The 22,607-nt window shown below is 35.7% G+C and overlaps 3 protein-coding genes across 8 annotated transcripts in view; 1 reads left to right on the plus strand and 2 right to left on the minus strand.

Moving 5' to 3' along the window:
• LOC109838380 (sm-like protein LSM8) overlaps nucleotides 1-316 on the minus strand; it is a 17,879-nt gene extending 17,563 nt beyond the window's left edge. For 3 of the 4 annotated variants that reach the window (XR_002246596.1, XM_020407761.1, XM_020407304.1), the window contains exon 1: nucleotides 247-315. The gene's annotated coding sequence lies outside the window, so the exon portion shown is untranslated. Of the gene's footprint in view, nucleotides 1-246 lie in introns of all 4 variants that reach the window. The other variant, XM_020408319.1, reaches the window with a different exon arrangement.
• On the minus strand, nucleotides 3,126-15,849 carry LOC109840376 (ER membrane protein complex subunit 6). Of its 2 annotated transcripts, none has more exons than XM_020410046.1 (4): nucleotides 15,679-15,845; nucleotides 8,362-8,557; nucleotides 6,995-7,014; nucleotides 3,126-3,451 (listed from the first exon to the last, which is right to left on the minus strand). In XM_020410046.1, exons 1-4 carry the CDS (start codon nucleotides 15,783-15,785, stop codon nucleotides 3,421-3,423), a joined length of 354 nt encoding a protein of 117 aa, XP_020265635.1. In that variant the 5' UTR covers nucleotides 15,786-15,845; the 3' UTR covers nucleotides 3,126-3,420. The 2 variants fall into 2 exon arrangements, with proteins under 2 accessions (XP_020265635.1, XP_020264952.1); XM_020409363.1 differs by lacking the exon at nucleotides 3,126-3,451 and adding an exon at nucleotides 6,274-6,336 and having other exon boundaries at nucleotides 6,982-7,014; nucleotides 15,679-15,849.
• LOC109841677 (B3 domain-containing protein Os11g0197600-like) overlaps nucleotides 20,132-22,607 on the plus strand; it is a 6,507-nt gene continuing 4,031 nt past the window's right edge. Inside the window, exons 1-6 of one of the 2 annotated variants that reach the window (XM_020411276.1) lie at nucleotides 20,132-20,419; nucleotides 20,529-21,051; nucleotides 21,302-21,343; nucleotides 21,458-21,655; nucleotides 21,738-21,839; nucleotides 21,912-22,066. In XM_020411276.1, the coding sequence (XP_020266865.1) occupies nucleotides 20,354-20,419; nucleotides 20,529-21,051; nucleotides 21,302-21,343; nucleotides 21,458-21,655; nucleotides 21,738-21,839; nucleotides 21,912-22,066 (1,086 nt within the window). In that variant the 5' untranslated portion in view covers nucleotides 20,132-20,353. Of the gene's footprint in view, nucleotides 20,420-20,528; nucleotides 21,052-21,301; nucleotides 21,374-21,457; nucleotides 21,656-21,737; nucleotides 21,840-21,911; nucleotides 22,067-22,607 lie in introns of both variants that reach the window. The other variant, XM_020410836.1, reaches the window with a different exon arrangement.

Here is a 22,607-nt window from a genome sequence, read left to right on the forward strand (position 1 = left end):
GAAAATTTCAAATTACATGCCTCTTCTCTCACTAATTATTCTAAAAAAAAATTGAAAATATAAAACCCTAGTTCGTCAAAAAGAAGGCACATAAGATGAATTTGAACAATAAACTAACATAATTTCATTTACGAAACCAAAATAAGAATTCGTAGCTACAATTAGAATAAAAACCTAGATCGAATTTATATTGGAAAATAAATAAACAACGAAATAAAATTCAAAGAGAAAATTTTGGAAGCTCACCCTATTGACGATCAAAGAGCGCAGAAAAGAAAAGAACGGGCGGGACTGATCAGGGGTTGCGCTGTTTGGGCCTCGACTCGCTTCTTCAACGGTGCTAACGGGTCGGGTTTTGAATAGCTTCGCCTAAACCACATGGTTCTCGTACTATAATCAAAAAAATTCAAATTAAATAGAATATTTGAGATATTAAATCAAATAATCTTCTCAAATTTCCGTTGAATTCTTATCGAATGTTTATTGAATATTTATCAAATATTTTAAAAGAATTTATATGTCTGATATTCTGTATTTCGTAAATATTGAACTTTTTGGTAAGGTAATATTTTCCTTTGGTTACAAAATAATTCATTGTCTAAACAATTCAAATTTTTTTAACAGTATAAATTTATAATTGAAATTATCTCTTCATATTATGATGTATAGGGAGAGAGGGGGGTGGGGGGGGGCCATCCCCTAGTCGGGTTTTGTCAAGAAGTCTCCCTTTCGGTGGAAATGAAGTTAGACCGTGGGCGAATGTAATTCATCTTTTTGTTTGGATAGATGGATTCCTGAGTTTCATCTTGCTCTCTCATTTATCCCTTGACTCTTTGGCTCAACGCAGTGGCATTTCGATGGCTTCCACATGTGTTTGACGCACTCATCACCGGGTTGAATCTCTAAACCATCTGTTTATTCAAAGTGAGCTTGCTCAGTCATTACGAAATGCAAAGGCAAATCTCACTTCTCTACGATAGGTAGGCTTACGTGCATAGCCATTTGCAGTCGAATCCGGAGTTTCAGAAATAATTGTGTCTATGATGGCGTGTCCTAAGGGGTTTTTACATGCTAGACTGGCGGGTACTGACTCCTTGCGACGTATTGACCATCCTATAAAGCCTTTGATGAGATCCTCAAAAGTCTGGCGTTGATTCTTTGTCGCGGATTGGTATCAAGGGTAAGGGCCCCCCCACATCAAGAGAACCTTTTCTGTTGCTTGGTATCCGTCGTTGGTCAACTCCTTCGGTTTGAATGTGGATGGCTCCTGCCGTGGTGATCAGCTCGCGGTGGGTGGGTGGTGTCGTTCGCGATCACAATCACAAAGGTGAGCTCTTGTGCGCGTTTGCTGGGCCCGTGGGTTGCGGTACCAGCCTTCAGGGTGAGGCTCATGCATTAGCCATCGGACGAAACTAATTTCTTGACGACCTGATTCTAAGACTCTTGTATCCTTAGGTTGGGAAGCGATGTCCGCTTTGGCAGCTGAACCATTGTTGGCAAGAGGCGCATCGTTATCTACTGTTTTCGTGAAGGCAATGCTGCTGCTGATTCCTCATCCAAGCATGGGTCACTCCCTGGGGGAAATATGCTTGCGCCTTTCCATCAGTCGGGAGTTGCCTAGAGAAACTCAACGGCTTATGACAGAGGTAGCTAACTTTCTTCAGGAGTCTGTTAATATGTTGGGCTAATATTTTTGCTCTTTTATTATTTTCTAGGTGAAGGCCATCTCCCTACTTTTGCAGCACCATTGGTTACGTGTGAGTCATAAGCTCTAATATGGGCTTTTGTCTGTACGTTCTATTTTTCTACTATATGAAAGTACGGTAAAAAAAGAAAAAAAAACAAATTTTCACTGTAGACCTAAATGAGCTTTTAATTATCAAAATCGACCGTTTTTTTTAATTACCAAAATCGACACGTTTTATGCCACGTAAGCTTAATCCTGTTTCCTAATTAGTCGGGGTTGCCAACCCCGACTGTTTAGGGTATTACAAATCGGGTTTTAAGGCTTCTAATTGACGTTTAACAACTCCTAAACAGTCGGGGTTGTCAACCCCGACTAATTAGGAAACGAGATTAAGCCTACCTGGCATAAAACGGGTTGATTTTGATAATTAAAAAAAAACAGTCGATTTTGGTAATTAAAAGTTCATTTGGGTCTACAGTGAAAATTTGTTCAAAAAAAACTTCCCGTAATTTAAAAAAAAAAGTCATCCTCCAAGTTTCTTCAAAAGATAGCTGAGGATAGATGAAATAACATGTCCGCAGTGGAAATTGGAGGATTCAAAATACATCGAATCCTAATACAGATGAATCTGCATGTCATTACTATGCATATTCTATACACACGTGTATTAATATTTCAAACATTCTCATGAGCATTCTCTCATCAATCGTCAAACACGTAACAGCGAACAGAATTAGAAATGAACAAATTTTCACTGTAGACCCAAATGAGCTTTTAATTACCAAAATCGACCGTTTTTTTTTAATTACCAAAATCGACCCGTTTTATGCCACGTAAGCTTAATCCCGTTTCCTAATTAGTCGGGGTTGCCAACCCCGACTGTTTAGGGTATTACAAATCGGGTTTTAAAGCTTCTAATTAGGATTTAACAACTCCTAAACAGTCGGGGTTAACAACCCCGACTAATTAGGAAACGAGATTAAGCCTACGTGGCATAAAACGGGTCGATTTTAGTAATTAAAAAAAAACAGTCGATTTTGGTAATTAAAAGTTTATTTGGGTCTACAGTAAAAATTTGTTCAATTAGAAATTCATGCTAATTTTTTTAAAAAAAAATTATTCAAAGTTAAAAATTCATGGGTAAATAGTCAAAAGCAGGAACATAGAAATGTTATTGAAAGAGACACTACTTACTTTGGATCAAAACTGCATCGTGGTGAAGTTTATGTAAACATTGGCTTACACAACTTCCACAATTGCACAATACTGAAAAACTGCACAATACTAAAAACTAGAAACATCGCGGCGGACTAGTACATCACATGACAAAGCCGCTTGCTCCCACGTTGGGGGCCTAGATTCGATTCCCATATGTGTCAAAAGCGCAATTAAAAAAAACTAAGAACTAAAAACATCAATTCACAAGAACAAGACAAGCAGCAGAATATCAGGATAAATGCCTGAATACCTCATAAAAAATCCACTTTATAAGAGTCATGTGATCTATCACGCAAGTGTGGAGTCTCAATCACCAAAGCAATAACTTAAACGACCAAAGATTATACAACATCTTAGATTTTGAAATCAAAAGGTTTGTGCATACTAATCTACAGCGTTATGGTTGCTTCTAGCAGCCCATAATTGTGACTAAAGGAAGAAACTGCATTAATGCAACAGATCTTTTAGTTCTATAAGCTCCATCCATCAGCTCCGCAGCTAGATGCTCCATTCACTTAAAATATGTGAACAATATCATAGGCAAATCTGTATATGGCGTTAAGGAAAAAAATTCTTGAAGCTAAAAACACAGCGTGTTTAATCCATAATGCCAAATATAGTATTAGTGAAATGCCAAAACTAAAAAAAGAGTCGATGTCGATGATATTTAAATCAATTGAATTGCTAAAGTCTCTGTTTTGTCAGACTGGAAAGTCTTAAGCTCAGATCTTCGTGAATATTTGTGTTTTCAATGGATTCCCATAGGTTTAGCTAAACAGTCAACAGGACTAAATATGAAAATAATTATATTGATGAAACTTAACTAGTGAACCATTTCATCTAACCCTCGCAAAAGCTGGCTTCCACGAAACATACAAAAATCCTAGAAAATGTTGGTTAGGCCACTCATGCAAGTTCAAAAAATGTGTATTAACATTAAAATGTCTTAAAACTTATTTAACCTAATCCCATAAACTAAAGAAAAGTTTACTTTAGATCCAGAGTTTACTTTAATTGGTTTTTTCTTATCGGATCTGTAGAGATTGTATTCTTAATCATCGCTAAATTCGTAAGAAGTTATTCCAAGTTTATGTCACACTGGAAAGCGTTTGCATAGCATCTCCTAAGCATTGCATTCAACCTCAAAAAACTTTAATCTAATTGTATATGCTTTTTGTTCTGTAATGATTAAGGTATCTCAACCTAGTTTGAGCAAGTGACAAACATTCACTAGTGCTCAAGATATGAGCATTACAATCAAGGGGTTTTTGTCTTTTAACCCAAAGTTTTACTCCAACATATTTAGAAACCCACCCACTTCTAAAACCACTCGTACACCTAATAGTCCCCACTCAACTTATTTTTAAACCCAAAGTATCAAATACAAAGCATTTGTACATTGTTTTACTCAAAAAAGTTGAAAACCCAAAATACCATCTTGTCTTCTTCATTCTCTCCTCCTCTTTACTCACTTCTCAGTAAACCTCTAACCTCTCTTCTCCCTCCGCTTCTAGTGGGACCTAACACCTCCTCATGCTCCACCAGTTCCCCTCTAACCCTTACCACTGCTAAATCCGTGCTCACACCACTATTCTCAAAGTTGAACTTGCCACCTATGATCCCGACAACGCCCTGTTCTCTCTGCACTCAACCCACAACCCGTTCAATAAAATCGCCCAATGAAAGAAGGTGTTCTCATTACGACCAAACAATAGTTGAATGCCACCCCTAGTGATGAGTCTATGTCCTGTCTGCTTTCTACTGCATGCTCGTGGATAAAATCAAATCCGATATTTTCCTCGTCCCCAAGACCCTCAAAATATACTTTGACCTTTGAACCTTAGCCTAAGTTCTTAAAACGAAATGTGATGACTTTGATATTGCCCGTTAGGTGTTTGAGTAAATACCCGATGAAAAAATATAATACTTTTTATGCCACTGTATACAAAAGAGCATTTTTTCTAACTAATGGAAATATATATAGCATTTTTATGACATAATTATACCCAAAATTTGATAGGCTTAAAACTCCTTACATTTTGCACAAGAATCCTCATGTATATATCAAAACAAAATCTAGCTCTTTATGACATATTGTAGCTCCTTATATCCGAAGTATAGCTGTTTCATACTTTCATGCAAAGTATAAGTCCTTACAAGAAAAATATAGTTGTTTATCGAAAAGTATTGCTCTTTACGAGTCTCGTCTCTCCAAGAAATTAGAAGTGTAAAATATATGTGCAAAGAACTGTCAGCGTACAACAAGAAAAAGGTGTCACAAATGTAGATGCAACCATAATAAAAATACAGAAGCTTAATATATCCTGATCTAAGTTGTGCAAATTGTAGCTCTTTACGAGAGATATTGTACCTCATTATAGTAGAAGTATAGTTCCTTAATGCAAATTATAACTACCTACAGGAAAATTCTAGCTCTTTCTGAGAAAAATATAGCTTTTTATATGAAAAGTATATCTTTTTATGGATTTTGTCACTTCAAGCAAGAAACTTAAATTGTGAAGTATATGTGCCAAAAAAAAGTGTATTAGTTCCATGAGAAAAATGAACTACATATGTAAATGTATCTAGAATAAAATTATGGAAGTTAAATACGTCTATGTTTTGCTAATCAAAGTGTAACTCTTCATGACATATTATAGCATCTTATCCAAAACTATAGCTCCTTATTACAAGATATAACTCCTTATGAGAAAACTATTGCCTTTTATGAGAAATGTATAGCTCGTTGTCGGTTGTCTCTCCAAGAATGAAATTAAAAGTATGGAATATATGTGCAAGGAATTTTTCAAGGCATAATAAGAAAAATGTATTACATGTGAAGATGTAACTATAATAAAAGTATATATGAAAGTTTAATATGTCATATTCTTGACTATTCAATTTATGGCTCTTTATACATATGATACCTCCTTATACCAAAAGTATAACTTCTTATGCTTATGCCAGAAGTATGGATGGATCCTCATAAGGAGCTAAACTTTGCTTCTAACCGTAGAATAAATTTTAGTTTATTATTTCTAACCATAAATTCAACCCCTTACACATAAAACTTGTTATCAAACATCAAATATGAATTAAACTTCCAAGATTATTATTTCTTATTTATGACCAATGGACATTACAAAATATGTGGGCTCCAAATAAGCAAAAATAACATGACCTAAGAGTGATTAGAAATCGCGATCACATATCTACATTCCCATCCTCAAACCCTTGGAAACCTTACACGATCTAAACACCTCACAGACCCCCTCTTCAAAGCTCCCATTAACTACTAATTAATGATCACCTTTCAAACCCTGCCTTCAACACCAACTTGTTGCAGGAAAGTCTCCAAGCCCACATGCTTTCCTGTACATGCTCTATCTTTTCTCACAACGATGTCGAGAAGCGGAGGATGGGACGATGGACTGCAAAACAACCACATGTCCACAACCCATGACAAATAGTGGATCGAGCAGGAAGCAAGAAGCGAACAACAAAGGGTGAACTAATAAAGGACAGAATACTGTAGGACGAACCCGCGAGGTCACGAAGGCAGAGAGAGAGCATCTTCATTGAGTGGCGGTGCAATATATAACCGGCTATTTTCCTGGGTTATTTTAAGAGCAGAAAAGGGTATGCTGGAAGTTTCAAGTTTCTTATGGAATACTGTGGATGTAAGAACTGAAATACAGTTTTTGGATTTAAAAATAAGTTCGGTGAAGACTATTGGGTGTATGAATGATTTTGGAAGTGGGTCAGTTTTAAAATAAGTTAGGGTAAAACTTTGAGTTAAAAGACAAAAATCCTTACAACCAAATGCACTTTTAAATCCAGTTGGGGCCATTATATTATGTTAATATGTCTCGCCTCTGGCACAAGATTATTTATACAGGTGATGACCATTATCAGTTTATGGTACTATGAATCTATCACATCAGGTTCAGATCTGATCCCAAAATAGATTATCGTGTCCAGATTCGTGAATTAAATCAAATAATTTTAGAATTATAAAACTACATTAAAGAGAAACATGCTGTCATAAAATCCATGAAAGAAAATGTAATCTTAACTCTGAAAGGATACGTCCAGAACAGCACAAACGACTGCAAAAAAGAAAGATTGCCAACAAAATATTAGATAAACTACTAATGATAAAAAAAAACAAAAGTATATCCACATCATGCACACAAAAAATGTGATCGCTATATAAAGAAAATTATAATTGAACCAAAAGATTACGGATGAACTCCAGTTATTTTGTGCTGATTATAAGCTTAGAGTTTAATAAGGAGATTTATGGGAAGAGTTTTATTACTACCTACGTTGAACAGCTACTCCCAGACAAAGATTGTGTATATTAAAAGCAATTCAGCTTGTCACACTAGATATTTGCCCTTTCTGATATTGTGAACAATAAGACCTCATAAACAAGTTCAGAAAGGGCGTTTTGGTTACACAAACTCAATTAGAATCCATGAAACCTAAGTTTCAATCTGAAGGTTTTTGGCTTTACTTGGATAAAACACTAATAAGCCCAAACTAACAAAAGGAGTCAATACTCTTGACTACATAAACCCCAAGTAGAATCCACGAAACCTAAGTTTCAAGTTGAAGGCTTTGGTCTTTGGTTGGATTAAACAATGATGAACCCAAATTTTCAAGAGGAGACAATTATCAAAAACTAAGTGCATGGACATACAAGATAATTTTACTAAGATATGGTCAACTCTTTCTTCCATCATGGAAATCTTCTCTGAACCCCTAACACGAACAAGAGAAAAATACTGAAAAGATGGAGGTTTCAAGTTTTCTTATCCACAAGTTCATTACAGTTGTATTTCAATGCTGATACAATGCATTTTCAACACAAAACATCATATCCCGCGACTCTGAATTTATAAACTTCTGCGCAAACAAAGTAAAATCAGCATCCCGTTCAATCTTTCCTGGTGTTTAATTATCTAATTTCTTAAAGAGTGTTCCACAAAATGGAATGAGGGTTAAAGGTATTTGATTCACCCACTTGCTAAAAGTCCAAACAGTGCCTTTTTCAAAGCAATGCAAGCGAGGGCACTAACTGATACTATTCTGACACTGCGAGACAGGAGCCAAGAGGGTTAAACTGCCAGATGATCTAGCTAAAATAAATTGAATGCAATAATTACCCAAAAACATAACAGACAAGATAACTCCATGCATTCATATTTACAACAATGGGTCTACAAGATTATGCATGGTGTGCATGTAAATGCGCACTCAAATTTACATGCACTCAAAAGATAATAAAAACATTCAAACTTGCTTTCAGGAATAAAGTAAAAACAGTCCTAAAGTAAAACATACATACAGTGAACTTATAATCAAGAAGCTATATAAAAAAGAACATAGGGACAATATGATGCACTAAAACCATGAAAAACTGGAAAATCAGTAAAGTTTCTGAAGAATACCATGAGCCCACCAAAAAATCCATCAAAGAGGACCCGGTTCCAAGAATCAAAATATTTGTGAGCAGAGAATTTAGCCTTCAATGCAAGTCCCAAAGAAGCAAAAGCCATTACCAAAAAATAAACTATAAAGCCTGTCCAGCCTGAGATTCCCCAGATTCCTGCAACCACTCCGCCAATGATGGATAAAAATGTACGACTGCAGAATCAGAAAATATTTCATAAGACATTCATTCCAGAGTTAAAAAACAATGAAATGCTTGCAACTTAAAGCAAAATAAACACTCAATGGACATACTAATTAGAAAAACAATACAATGAAACTAAAATGATCTTGTTGGTTTGTCAAATGCTTGTTCTTGATAGGTCCAAAAATAATTATGTATGCTAGTTTTCCAATTAAAGGAGGAGCCTCGATTAGTTCTTTTCCCTAGCACCCTCGCAGACATTCATGCGGAAATCTTTGAGACAGGTGTCTCCAACAAATTTCCAACTCTCGTTGCTTCTTCCCAAAAAATCAACTTTGCTAAAAGCATCTAGTTTTTTAAAGTTGAGTGACACATCTTCAATTCCTTGATCTCTGTCCAAAGCAGGGAGCCTGACTCTCAAGATCACATCCAGTATCTTCCAAAAGTTAAACTACATAAGAAAGCCCTCCCACAGTAAAGCAAGTCTCATCTCAGGAACGTCAAACAAAAATCAATAGGATGTACAATTAATACATCTCTAATGACAAGACAATTCATTCCCCAAAGAAAGAAGCTTCAATGACCCTCCAATCTCCACTATAGTTTAAAGGCTGTTTCAGAGGACAAAAGAAAGAATAAATTGCTCAGGATTTGCAATGGTAAATCCTTCAATGTCTTCTGAAATTGACAAAGAAGTCACAATATATAGGCAATCAAGCATCTGGACGGCTGATCTAATCAGATATGACTCTCATAAATGCCGTAAATCCTTACATGCAATCACTTCTTAACAAGGACCACTACAAAAGAGCCAATTTCTTTGACAATAGATGAAAGTTTCTCTCCAGACATTATGATGCTCTTTCAAAGTATGGTCCCTGTATAAGTCAAGGCCGCAAACTTTCTCGACAACCTATAAAGAGCTCATAAAAGATATGGATCCCAAAGAACATTAGACTGGGAAAAGAAATGATTCTAAAACCATGATCTATCAAAAGGGAATATGCAACCAAACAGGTTGTGATTTTCCTCCCAACTTCCTAGTGATCATCTAAAAAGCATGTGTTCACACATAGTCAGTCTCGTACTATCCAACAACTTTCAAAGCTTAAATTAGCAATGCCATATTGGTCCGGGAAACTCAGCTAGTATTGTGTCTTATTGTTTATCCTTTCATTGTGTGACCCAAGCCAAGAAAAAAAAAAGGTTGTGTTAGGTAGCCCATACTCGATGTAAAACATAGCCAACCTCTATAAATAAGAATAACAGAACATCGAGCAGCGCAAAGTGCATGTTATTACACAAAACATAATTAAACAAATGAGACAATATTTATCTCATCTAAACTTTTATTCAAATTCCACTTCCATCCTATAGGAAAGCATTATGGGCAAAGCCTCATCTTTGCAGTGACTAGGATTTTACAAATGGGATTTCATTCTCTATGTAGTTGGGCCGAAAAAAAGGCTACAGATGTTAGTTAAAGCGGGGCGCAAGATTGTATGCCTATCCCTATATGTTCATAAACTTTTCATACCCTTGAAGGGGCATACCTTCGGTTATCTGATTCTACTTCAGACAGGGAACCCATTTCCCAAATTCTGCATTCGATGTGGCTATCAATAGTAATATCATGTGTGCAAAAGTGAGTCTCGAAACGTTCATGAGTATCAGTTAGTTATCTTAATGTCGGCACCTTCCATCTTCCATTAATACCATGCTTATGTTGATAGAAGCACCTTTATTGCCTTTTTTCATAAAATCACCGAAGCTCTAAAAAATTGAATGGTTTTCCATATTGTATAAGCAAATGGAGCAAGAGTGACTCTCTTTTAGTGCAATAGTTATTGGGGTTTAGTGCGATTTAAGAAGTTGTTGGGGTTTTATTGCAAAATGCTAAAAGTTGTTGAGGGGTTAGTGCAATTTACGCTTATCTTTTGTACAATATAATCAATATGCATTAATTTTGAATCTCGTTATCCATTAACTTTTATTTTTATTTTTATTTTGGTAAATTTTGGGCTCAGTTTGTGCATATAGGGCCCAATTTTCCACAATCATATGTTTCTATTAACGTTCCACATGATAGCAACTAGTATTTTTTTCTGCTAGATATATTCATCATGCAATTTTGAATTTGTTTATCAATAATTTATTTGGTGCACTCAGGATTATATCCAATCCAAATCTTCTTACCAACATTTTTCTTGTTCCCAATTTTAAAATTTTCAACTTGCATGCTGTTAAAATAACTAATGTGTTCTTTTTTATTGTCAATCCCTCTGCTATTCAAATAGCCTTAAGAATTTCCAGAGAATTATTAGATGGGAATATAACATTTCTTTCAGTGAGAACTTGTCTTTTCTTATAGCAGAACAAAAACAAAAACAAAACAAAAAAAGAGAAAAGGAAAACCGAAGTAGCTCATGCATCATGTTTGGTAAAATTGTGGACTTATCTGATTTATAGGAACTCCCACCATTATAATTTATTAATTAAAGTTTTGTGTTTGCAAGTATCTTTGCTAAGGTATAAGTCGGCAACCAAATGTCTTTAGTAAGGTATGTTCAGTTACAAGCAATGTTGTAAATAGCGGCCAATAGCGGCCAATAGCGGCACTATAGCGGCGCAAATAGCGATCGCGACCCTTCAGCGCTACGCGTAGGGGTTTCGCGGCTGGCTTAAGCGGAAAATCCGCTATTCATTCGAATAGCACGTAAAAGCGGATTTTAGCGGGTTAAAAGCGGGTTTTCATGGTTAAAAGCGGATTTTCGCGGTTTAAAGCGGGTTTTCGCGGTTAAAAGTGGCTAAACCCGCTATCACACATATTATGATGCTATATTTCTTGAATTTCTTCATAGTTTCATTCATACAACAAGCCTACTAATTGTTATTTACTGATAATATAAGAAATTTACAACTAATTAAAATTTTAGATTTTTTTATGAATTTTCTTATTATTTAGGATATTTAAATATATTTAAATTTAACCGCTATTTGACTGTGCGCTATTTGCCGCGATTTCGCCGCAATAGCCCGATATAGCCTTAGCGGTACCTCGCCGCGCCGCGCCGCGATCCGCTATCAGCAACCTTGGTTACAAGTACTTATTTCACTTCCTTCATGGGTCAGCATACTCAACATTTATGTAAGATATTAATTCTTTGGTATTCAGCTCTTGTTTCCATATATTCCTTCCATTAAACTGAAGTGCGTGTTTATTACCAAACTAGTGCCGAATGTCATAATGATTGAACAAATTACATGTCAAAAAAGTATTTGGATAAAATGGCACTTATATACCACAAAGTTTCGTTGTTTTGACACTTGTACACCATGAGTCATGACCCTACTATAAGTGGCTCGTCTTTGAAATTATGCTAACACCATTAGTTTTTGGACGAGAAGACGAAATTACCCCTTCTTCAATTCTTCTTCTTTCTCCCTCAATCCAACTTCAAATTTTCCAAATTCACTTTCTCTAACCCTAATGTTGTTTTCTCAAGTAATTTCTCCTCTCCACTTCACTTTCAAGTTTCAACTTCTTCTCCCTCAATTTATCTCCCATAACTTTCAATTCCCCATCACCATTATCCACCCTTTTTTTAGACAGTTCTTTTTCACATAATAGCTTCTTAATCACCATTTGAGCTTGCAGACAATGACTTATTTTTTCACTAAAAAATTTACGTTTTTATCTTAATCGGTAGTTTGGACACCCAAAAAAACGTTGGCCATAGTTCTCCCTCGTCAAAGTCGTTTCCAAAGTTGATATTGCTTTGCAATGGCAAGTCCTAATCTCCCTCTCTTCAACAATTACATAACATGAAGAAGCACTTAAAACCCTAGACATAGTTACTACAGTAAATTTGGGAATTAGGCTTAAAGTTGAATGATAGAATTTTCAAAAAGAGGAAGGGTAGAAAGGAATGGTAAATATCACAACCAATGGGGGTTAAAATCCATTTAATTTTGTGGGTTAACAGAAGGTACAAGCGTGACCCTTTTTAAAAACTTGATGTACTTATTTGCCACAAAAAACAGTTCATGGTAAGTGCCAAAACGGAGAAACTTTGTGGTATTTAAATGTCATTTAGCCAAAGTACTTACAGTATATATGAATACAAATGGAAACAAGTATGTTTCTGTTAGACTATGCATGTGTTAAACATGTTGATGTTTTTCAACAATTGTGAGTGATATGGCCTGACCACGACTTGTTTTCTGCAAGGGAAGGTAATTAATTAATTAATATATTTCCCATTGTTGGTAATTGTTAAGCGTTATCAGACCACTGTTTGGTTAGCACTCGATTGTTTTAAGTTTGTGTGAGGTTGTTGGTGTAAGCTAAATGTTCAGAGCCAATAATAAGTTATTCATCTGCTATTGATTTGGAGTGCATATTGCATATATATTGTCAAATTTCTTAGTAATCCACTCAAACATATACTTATGTTAGCTTTAACTTTAGTTAGATAGATAATATCGTTGCAAGATCCAGAAGAAGTCAAGCCCGCTAACTTTCCCCACAACTTATAAAGAGTTCCTAACAGATATGGATCCTAAAAGAACATTAGCCTGGGAAAAAGAAATCATCCTAAAGACATGATTTATCAAAAGAATTTGCAATCAAACAAATTGTAATTTTCTTCTCCCAACTTCTGAGTCAGTTATCTAAAATGCCTAAGTCCATTGTATTCACTCACAGTCATTGTCATATCTTAAGATAAAATTACCTATCTAACAACTTTCAAAGCTTAAATTAATAGTGACACATTGGTCCAAGAAACTCCACTAGTATTTTGCCTTATTGTTTATCCTTTCACTGTGTATCCCAAGCTAGGATAAAAGAGGAGGGTTGTTGTAGGTAGCCGATAGCCGGTTAAACCTAGTTGTATCTCTATAAATAAGAATAATAGAAACATTGGCCAGCAAGTGCAATGTTATTACATAAAAAATAATTAAACAAACAACACAATATTTATCTCATCTAAACTTTTATTCAAATTCAACCTCTCATCGTGTAAGAAAGTATTATGGGCTAAGCTTCTTATTTGCAACGCCTAGGACTCTACAAATGGGATTTCATTCTCTATGTACTTTATAAAAAAATAGGCTACAGATGGTAGTTAAAGCAGGGAGCCAGATTGTATGTCTACCCTAGTATGTCTATAAACTTTTCATTCTCCTTGAAGGGGCACACCTTGGGTAAACTGATTACACTTTTAGATAGGGAACCCATTGCCCCAATTTTGCATTTGATATGGCTATCAATAGCAAAATCATAAGTGCAAAAGTGAGTCCCGAAATGTTCGAGATTATCAGTTAGCAATCTCAATATCTTCACCTTCCATTGATATGCTTATGTTGAAAGAAGCGCCTTTATTCCTTTTTTCAAGAAATCATCAAAGCGCTAAAAATTTAATGGCTTTCCAGATTGTACAAGCAAACTGAAGCAAGTGTGGCTCTCTCTTAATGCAACAGAGAAGATGAATATCATCGAAGTCCTTAGCATGAAGGAACTATGAAATTCACATTATTGGTCTTGAATAGCCTCAAAAAAAGCTTAACTATCCATGTGTTAGAAATCAAATTTCTAAGAACATCTCTAAAACCCAAAGACATAAAATCTGAGACTTACTCATTTCTCAAGGTACCTAAATTTAGAATCATTTTCCCTTGTTTTAAAGAGGAAGAGGACTATGACCACCTTTTCTCTTGTGTGATAACTCATCTTCACTAAAATTATATATATAATTTTATACAATTTATCATAACCACTCACTCATGAAAGGCAACGTTTGATCTAGTATTCCTATGGTTATTGTGGAGCACAGAACAGGAGGAACTTGCACAGAAGGAATCTTCTTCTCCAAAGGTTAGAGGTAGTACTTTGATTTGACCAAAAAAAATTATGCTCTTCTACATCATCGATGCCTATTATTCAAGGTTGCAAAAGTTACATGGTACAAGACACCATATTGATTGCTCGAGATACAGTTCACTAAGCTAAACAAAATATTGTGGGCTTAATGTAATGCTTCAACGTGATCAGTGAAATTTCTGTCCTGTTATCAAATTTTAGAAACACAAACAAAGAACAACTGATATCTCAACTAGCCTCACATAAGAGATTAGGGATCAGAACCAATCTTATAGTTCTACTCTTCAATCCTTAGATCCACGTTGAGATAAATGTAATTTCCTCTTGATGGCATTTGTCCACAAATGACATAAGCTGCAAACAACTAATGAAAGGAGGAAGACCTTGACTGAATCACCAAAAAGGCTGGTGGAAATATCTAGTTGACACAGCCATTCTTAAGCAGACTACTTATTCCTCGAGACATATTGAACACATGTTTACTTCTCTTCACTCACTATGAAGACCCTTCTCCTTAAAGGTGTTAATAAACAATAAAGCAAGCATATTATTGCCATAAAGTAACATTAAGAGAGGTAACAAAACTCTCAGCATTTCAAATGCATGTTGCATGCATTTTCATCAAGAAACCTTGATGTTCAAGTACAAAAAGCTATGCTTCAGGTTCAATCAAAGAAGGGTCAAGCCTGAAGTTGCAACATAACACATTACCCACATTTCCCCAAACTTGGTTATGTTTAATCTTACAAGAGTCACGAAGAATGACAGGAGAAAGTGTTTTCGGTTAGCAGATGATTACTGAATCGTTCATGCTTATACAAGTGTCTACCTTCTTCAACAAATTTCCACCACATAAGCCTAAAGCCTCACACATACATGTAAAAGCCCTCAAGCCAAGTGGATAAGCAACTATCACAATATACGAACACCCATATTAAAACTTTAAGCATCTGATCAAATTCGATGTATTGCTCAAATTAAAGGATGATAATTCAACCTTTTCTTATCTAACGATGGAAAAGGAAGCATTTTTATCTTCATTTATTCATTTTCTTGTTATCTCCGTCTCAGATGGAAAATTGAAACTAAAAATTAAGATTTTGAAAATTAGCTTAGTCCTGTCAGATCTCACATCATCCAAATTTGAGCTTCTAGCACAACTTCGGGTCTTTAAAAAAAGTTCAAAAATTAATCGAAGAACAAAACGAGTAGTAGAAAAGATGGAATCTTTAGGGTTTGAGGAGAGACCTGTAGTAGATCGATTTCATGTTGCTTTGGAGATTCTCTGCACTGTAGATGGGGATATCATCCGCTGCTTTCTTTTGAGGAGATCTGGAATCATCGTGCGTCGCCATCGCGCTTCTCGTAGCGATCCCGAAGTAATGGGCAGCAAAGAGAAGAAACACTAAATCGTTTCCCCCCTTTTTTGGGGTTTTATAATTTTATAATTAGTTGTCGCGTAGAATGCACTAGTATTAATTCTGATAATATGATTTTTATGCATAGTATAATAGTATAGTTATTTATAAAAGGACAAATTTTTATTTTCTACCATTTTTTAAATTTATTTAGCATATTCGACCCACTTGGTACTTATTTATCATTTTCGATCTAATTTCACCCACCCGGCTGAAACTGTGTCGAAAATGATAAATAACTGTAAAAATGAAAAATGATTTAAGGACCCAAAATATGGGACCAAGGGAAGGGACATGTGAGGTGTCCCCTCCCTATTGCATAATGAGTTGATCATGCCAACTCATGCCAACTCATTATGCAATAGGGAGGGGACACATCACATGTCCCCTCCATTGGTCCCATATTTTGGGTCCCCGTAGCAGCACTCGTAAAAAAAATATACAAGATTGAGAATCCGGTATAGTTAATAGCAGAAAATTACACTCACAGGATTCTCAATCTCGTGTAGTTCAAACCTCTACTAAACTAGATGAGATTGAGAACCCCGTGTAGTTTATAACTATAGGCTATAAAAATTGCCTTGACAAGAGGAAGACCTAAAAGTCCGCCTTTATGAGTACGCCCGCACCCATAAGAACCAGACAAGCTCGCTCTAATCGTCAAGCCCGCCATCAAGAGCTCGATTTCGTCTACATGCTTGACTCGCCGGCACAAGTCAAGCCCACTCAAGAGTTGAGTTCGCCAACACGAACGAAGCTCGCTCGCGTGCTTGACACGCCAGTACGAGTCAAATTCACGTAATCGCCAAGCTCACTCGCACGACCAGACGATCAGAAGCTCGCCTGCATACTTGACTCGCCTGCACGAGTCAAGTTCACTCAAGCGCTAAGCTCGTCTGCACGTCCTAGCAATCAGCCAGACGATCAACAAACTCGCTAAACTCACCAGAGTACCCGGCGACTATGATGTCACGCACATGGATGGGTCTTCCCATTTCCCGCGACGTGAAGGGGAGGAGTACAGTGCTCCGAGCCCATCAAGCAGCCGCTCACAATACAAGTGAGAGGTATGGCATCTCTCAACAGTGCATGGTCACATCATATGATTCAAGGGCGTGATCATGTTGTTTCTTCCCTATTTAAGAGTCACTCCTGACTACGTGAAGAGGGTCGCTTCCTCACAAGTTCGCTGAGGCTTGCTCTTCGGGTGATTAGCTCACTTCTCAGTTGGCTGGCGACCCGCTCTTTACATCGTCCTTACACTGTAGCAACTTCTTTCAGCTTTCACCCTTGATAGCCACTAAGCTCGGGAACTCGAACTCGATCGGTACGAGCTTCTACTGCATACTGAAGCTCTCCTGCAACTCCATTCGGATAGTCTAAGGGAAGCAAACCCGGTTCCAACACCGAGGGAGGCATCCTATCGTTACCAAAGACCCCATGTTAAACAATGAGGGCTTTCCCTCCGCTTCTGTTATAACTTTGATTCATTAATTTGTAATAAGCTGTTCTTATCAATACAAACGAAATCACCATTTCGGGAAATCAAATTTCACACCTACAATAACATTTAAACTATATAAAATTCACAATCTTGTGTAGCTTGTTTAGTAGTTAACAGCTTGAGAGTTAAATTATGAGTTGAAAGGCCATTGTTTGAATTTTAGATTATTTTTGATGTTTAACTTCTGAATAAATAAATTTTAAAAGAAAAAAATTTGATGTTGGTCATCACAATATTTAAAATCAAAACCATTAGAGTTATTGAACTCTTAACTCTGTTAGGGCTAACCACTCAGCCAATTGCATGAAATTATGAATCATTCGTAGTTTCTATGTTATAAACTAGCTACATGGGATTGAGTTATTAGAGTTCTAAACTACATTGGATTGAGAATCTCATGCACCTTAATTTTCTGCTAAACTATACATGATTCTCAATTGTGTAGTTCGTAGCACTTATTTATCAATTTCGGCCAGGTGGCTAAAAACTGGGTCGAAATTAGTAATTAGTCGCAAAATAGGTCGAGAATGCTAAACAAATTTTAGAAAGTGTCAAAAAAATGAAAATTCATCCTTTATAAAAGCTCGATGAATTTTTTACTAATATTTATAGAGTGAATCTTTAAACTAGTTAATAAAATAATATATTAATTAACAAGTTTTATCATTTTTCTTTAATAGAGCTAGAAAAATATGTACATGTGAAATGTCAGATAAATGATCAAATTATTTTAAAAAAGAGATATGAACAGTAATTTTAGGTTATAAAATTCCACTTTGGCTTGAACGGGGGCAAATGGACAAAAGTATAGTAACATGAACAGTGTTATTAAGCTTTAGAAAAATTATAGCATGAACAGTCATACCGTAAAAAAGAATTCTTTTTTACTATAGCATGAATAGTTATTTCAAGGTTTTGCTTTTAAGTTAAGAGTAGTAGATATACTAATTTTTTGGCTTAATTGTATTTTTATACCTTATAAAGTTTCATCGATTTTTAATTTTGATACTTTTCTAACTTCAGTATACCATCTATACATTACCATTAATTACATTCTGGCAAAATATTTTCTTGTTTATTCTTTCTTTTAATTAATTTAGTTTTTTCTATTAATGTTGCAAATATTGTTAAACTTTGGTTATTTTTGCTATTATTCAATCCTAACTTTGAAAATATTTCAATTTAAGGAAGAAATAATAGAGGGATTTATTGTTAATCTAGAAGTATAAAAGTACAATTTCATCACGTGATTCATGCAATAACTTTAAATAAAATTAGCATACCCTATCTTGAAAGCTAAAAGGTAAAATGTTTATTTTTAATCGTGATAACCCCAAAGTTCTTTCAATACTTTGATGCCAAAAAAAATTAACCCTATTTTCACCTTGATTCCATTGCGAAAATTTTGTTATATTTTTCTATTACACACCTCTCATGGAAAACTATTCTCCACTACATACTTGCAAGTATTATGTTTTAAGCATGCATGATGAGCATTTGCTTGATTATACTTTGTGCAATTCTATTAGAAATGGGATATCCCATCAGAGGTGTATAATTATCTAAATATATTACATGCTAATCACATGATACAATTTTGATAGAAAAATATAATGAATTTTGGATGACGCCATCAATAATGACAAATAGATTGATACTTTGGGGTATCTAAGTAAAAATAAGACAGGTTAAAAGTTTGTGAAACTTTAGGGTATTTTTTGAGCTGATAAACTTTAGGGTATTGTTTAGGTAAAATTTTAAAAATAAATAAAACATTAGGGTATTAAAGTGAAATTAACCCCTAGTTTGAAAAATAAGTAACAAAATAAATCAGACTTTTTAATATCGATTTCCAATTCATGTTTAGTTTAAAACAGGTCAATCAAAATATGAATTTATAAAACGAGTCCAACAAATTTTCTGAGCTACTCAATAATCTAACTCAAAATGGGTTAATATTTAATCAAAATTAACATTATGCGAGTTATAATTATCTCTACGTCCAACTAGAGATAATTGAGTAGAACCAATAAACACATACACAATGATTCTACTGAGATACCATCCTATCTCAAAAAAATCATGAGACTCATTAGATACTCCTCTGTCGAACATGAACGGTGGGTTCTTTTTCGATATTAGCACCTTAAATCTTTCTTACTTTTAATTAGCACCTCAAATCATTAAGCTTTCTATTATGTCCCTCGAATCTTAAGCTATTTTTGAAATAGTTCCTCAAATCATTGAAATTGCTATTAGTTCCTCCAATTACTTAAGTTATTTTCAAACTAGTCCCTCCTATCAAGAGTAGAAATAGCAATCGGGGAGATTACTTGAAAATAACTTATGAGAACCGAGGGGCCGTGATCGTCCATAACAATATATTTTACTTGGTAATCTCTCTAATTGCCGCCTCCTAATCATCCAATAATATGGTGACAACTCATCTCATCTCATCTCCTATTATTTGATTTTCTTTTTTTTTAGCCAACCAAACAACCATAAAATAATTTTTTTAAGAAATAGATTTCTTATTCTTTGATTTTCTTCTTTCTTTTTTTTTTAAGCCAAACAAACTGATTGCCAAAATATGAAAACAAACCCTACCATCCTCTTTCTGACCTCGAAGTCAGGGAGAATCTTTTTCTAGTGGCTCGTGGTCGCATGCAGGCGAGAAGGTAAAACCAGTATTAACGTCAAAAAGTTAAAAAAAGTGAAAACAACAAGGGTAAAAAATGACAAGCGGCTGAAAAGACCTGAAGCGTTTTTTTTTTGGCAGTGTACCTACACTTGTCACGTCACTCGATCTTCACTGAGGAGTGTTGGAACTCCTGTCCAATTTCTTATTCACTGATTTCATATCCTAAACCCTCGCTCTAGGGTTTTAGAGCCTCGAAGCTAACTAAAAGTCTTCGTTGACCCCCCCAGGATCCTCAATAGCCTGCGGAGGAGGAGGAGAATCAAGAGATTGAGAGATCGATCCAACGGTCTCTGCTCTCTAATGGCGAAATCGACGCCTCGCTACTTCTTCAAGGTCTTCTTCCCCGATCAATCGTCGAATTATCTGGTAACTGCTCTCTCCTTGCCTCGTGCGGTTAGGGGTTCTATTAAATTTTTGGTCTTGATCGTCGTTCTTTGTTAAAGTTTAGATTTTGATGAAGTTTTGGATTGTTTAGAGGATTCCCTCGGCGTTTCGGGAGCGTATTGAGGTTGAATCTAGCAAGATTGTTTATTTAAAGGGCCAAAGTGGGGGCATTTGGAAAGTAGGTTTGGTTAAGGATTGTGACGGGTTCGTGTTTGAAGACGGGTGGAAGGAATTTGTTGCGGATCAATCTCTGGCTGTCGGAGATTTCTTGGTTTTTCGTTATAATGGGAATTCAAGGTTTAAAGTTTTGGTGTTTGACTCGACGGCTTGTGAGAAAAAGAAGGCTTTTCTCGCGAGACCGAGCATAGAAGAAGATACCGAGTTTTTTGAAGACAGCGAGGAATCGAAGGAAACGGAGGAAGATGAGGAGGAGGAGGACAACAAGCCTTTGATTCATTTCACAAATAGGAGATTGAACGGGTTTCTGAAGAGGAGTAGGGGGAGTAATAATCTGTTTGATGTAAATGGTTCCTATAAGAAGAGGAAACAACTTCAGTCTGAAGTCGACCAATCAAACTCAAAAAGATCGAAGTCAAGTTCGATTTGTGGAGAGGGTATGGTCCTTTTCCTTTTCCCCTTGAAAATAATTTTCAACTTATACTACGGAAACCTTGATTTTATTAGTGAGCATAATTAGTGGTAGCCAGCTTGATCTCATCTATTCTGCATATTCTTGGCGCATTTTGGTGTCATGTAGTTCGAATTCTGGGGCTTTCTAATATACAAGAAAGCTCTGAGACAAGCACAGCTGAGAAATAGTAGATTTTTTTTTTTTGCCTAATTTGAAGCGTTTGATGTTTGTAGCCCATCTTAGTTTGGACTCTGGAGCTGAAGCAACCCCAAAAGGTACCAGGTTGGTCTCGGATGGTGGAAAAGGTTGATTTTTTTTTACTTCTTCCTATAACGCCTGGTTCTCTTTGCTTTGATTGCCTGAGTTTTTAGATATTTTGATGTTTGTAGATCATCCTACCCTGGAATGTAAAGATCTAGTCATTCCGAAACAAGAGTACGAGTCATATTCACCTCTTCTCTCTAGCAGTTTCAGTAGAGACACACCAATTCATAGGAATGGGGAAAGCATACATAAAACTGCTGCATTTTCTCTTCGATGCTCTAAAATCAATAAACAGGTCAAGTTATGTTGTCAGAGTGGTCAAGGTAACCTATTCCTCCCTCCAAACAAAGTGTAAAGTCTATACATTGACAATTTGGTGTTTTATGTTGGATTTACGTGTGGCAGTGTCAAGATGTAGTCCTCAGTCAACTAAAGGGAGCACATCAAGGAAATCTAGTGGTACCCTGGCATTGGTAAAGTCTGAAGAAAGTGCTTGCCGACAGAGATGTAAGCTCTCGCATTCATGTCCTCACTGGTTCTTGCAATATCTTAGCCTCTTATATATGTTCTTTCTGGCAGCTATTTTTAGGATAGGAGCTTTCATATCACAGCGACGACCTGTCACAGAGGAGGAAGTGGAAAGGACTCTTCAAAGGGCTTTGTCATTTACTTCTGAGTATCCGTTTGTTATAACAATTATGCAGGACTCCTATGTTTATACCAGCTTTCTCATGGTAAAATTTACAACATCTCTGCACACTGCTAATTATATTTCATTTTAATAATTTCCGCTTGAAAATTTGACTGCTTAGTAAATGATCAGTAGGAACTACATCACTCTCTCAATATCTCCTTGGATATCTATTCCTATCACATTCCCCTTTTCCTGCATATATGGCCTTTTTATTTTCTTTTTTCTTTTAGGTGTATAACTTTTTGATACCCATTTTGGATATAGTCCCTTTTCAAACTCCTGTGAGGATAAAATATGAACTTTCTTATGAATTTTCCTATTGTAAACTTCTGCATATGCATGTATTGAACAAGGAAAAATATGACAGATATTTTGGTCTGTTAAAAGTGGAAACTAGGCTTTATATTGACATAGTTTTTGAGCTGTTTGAGTAGAGAATGGCCAGGAGCATATACTCGTGAGGAAAGTATGTCCAGCATCAAACCCATATAAATTGACAAAATTGCTTTATATCTCATTATTTGCGTTCCACAAATGAATATATTCTCATCAAACTTAGTTTTGTGTGTATTTTTCAAATA

This window comes from Asparagus officinalis, chromosome 1 (genome assembly GCF_001876935.1).
Source record: "Asparagus officinalis chromosome 1, Aspof.V1, whole genome shotgun sequence".
NCBI lineage: Eukaryota > Viridiplantae > Streptophyta > Magnoliopsida > Asparagales > Asparagaceae > Asparagus > Asparagus officinalis.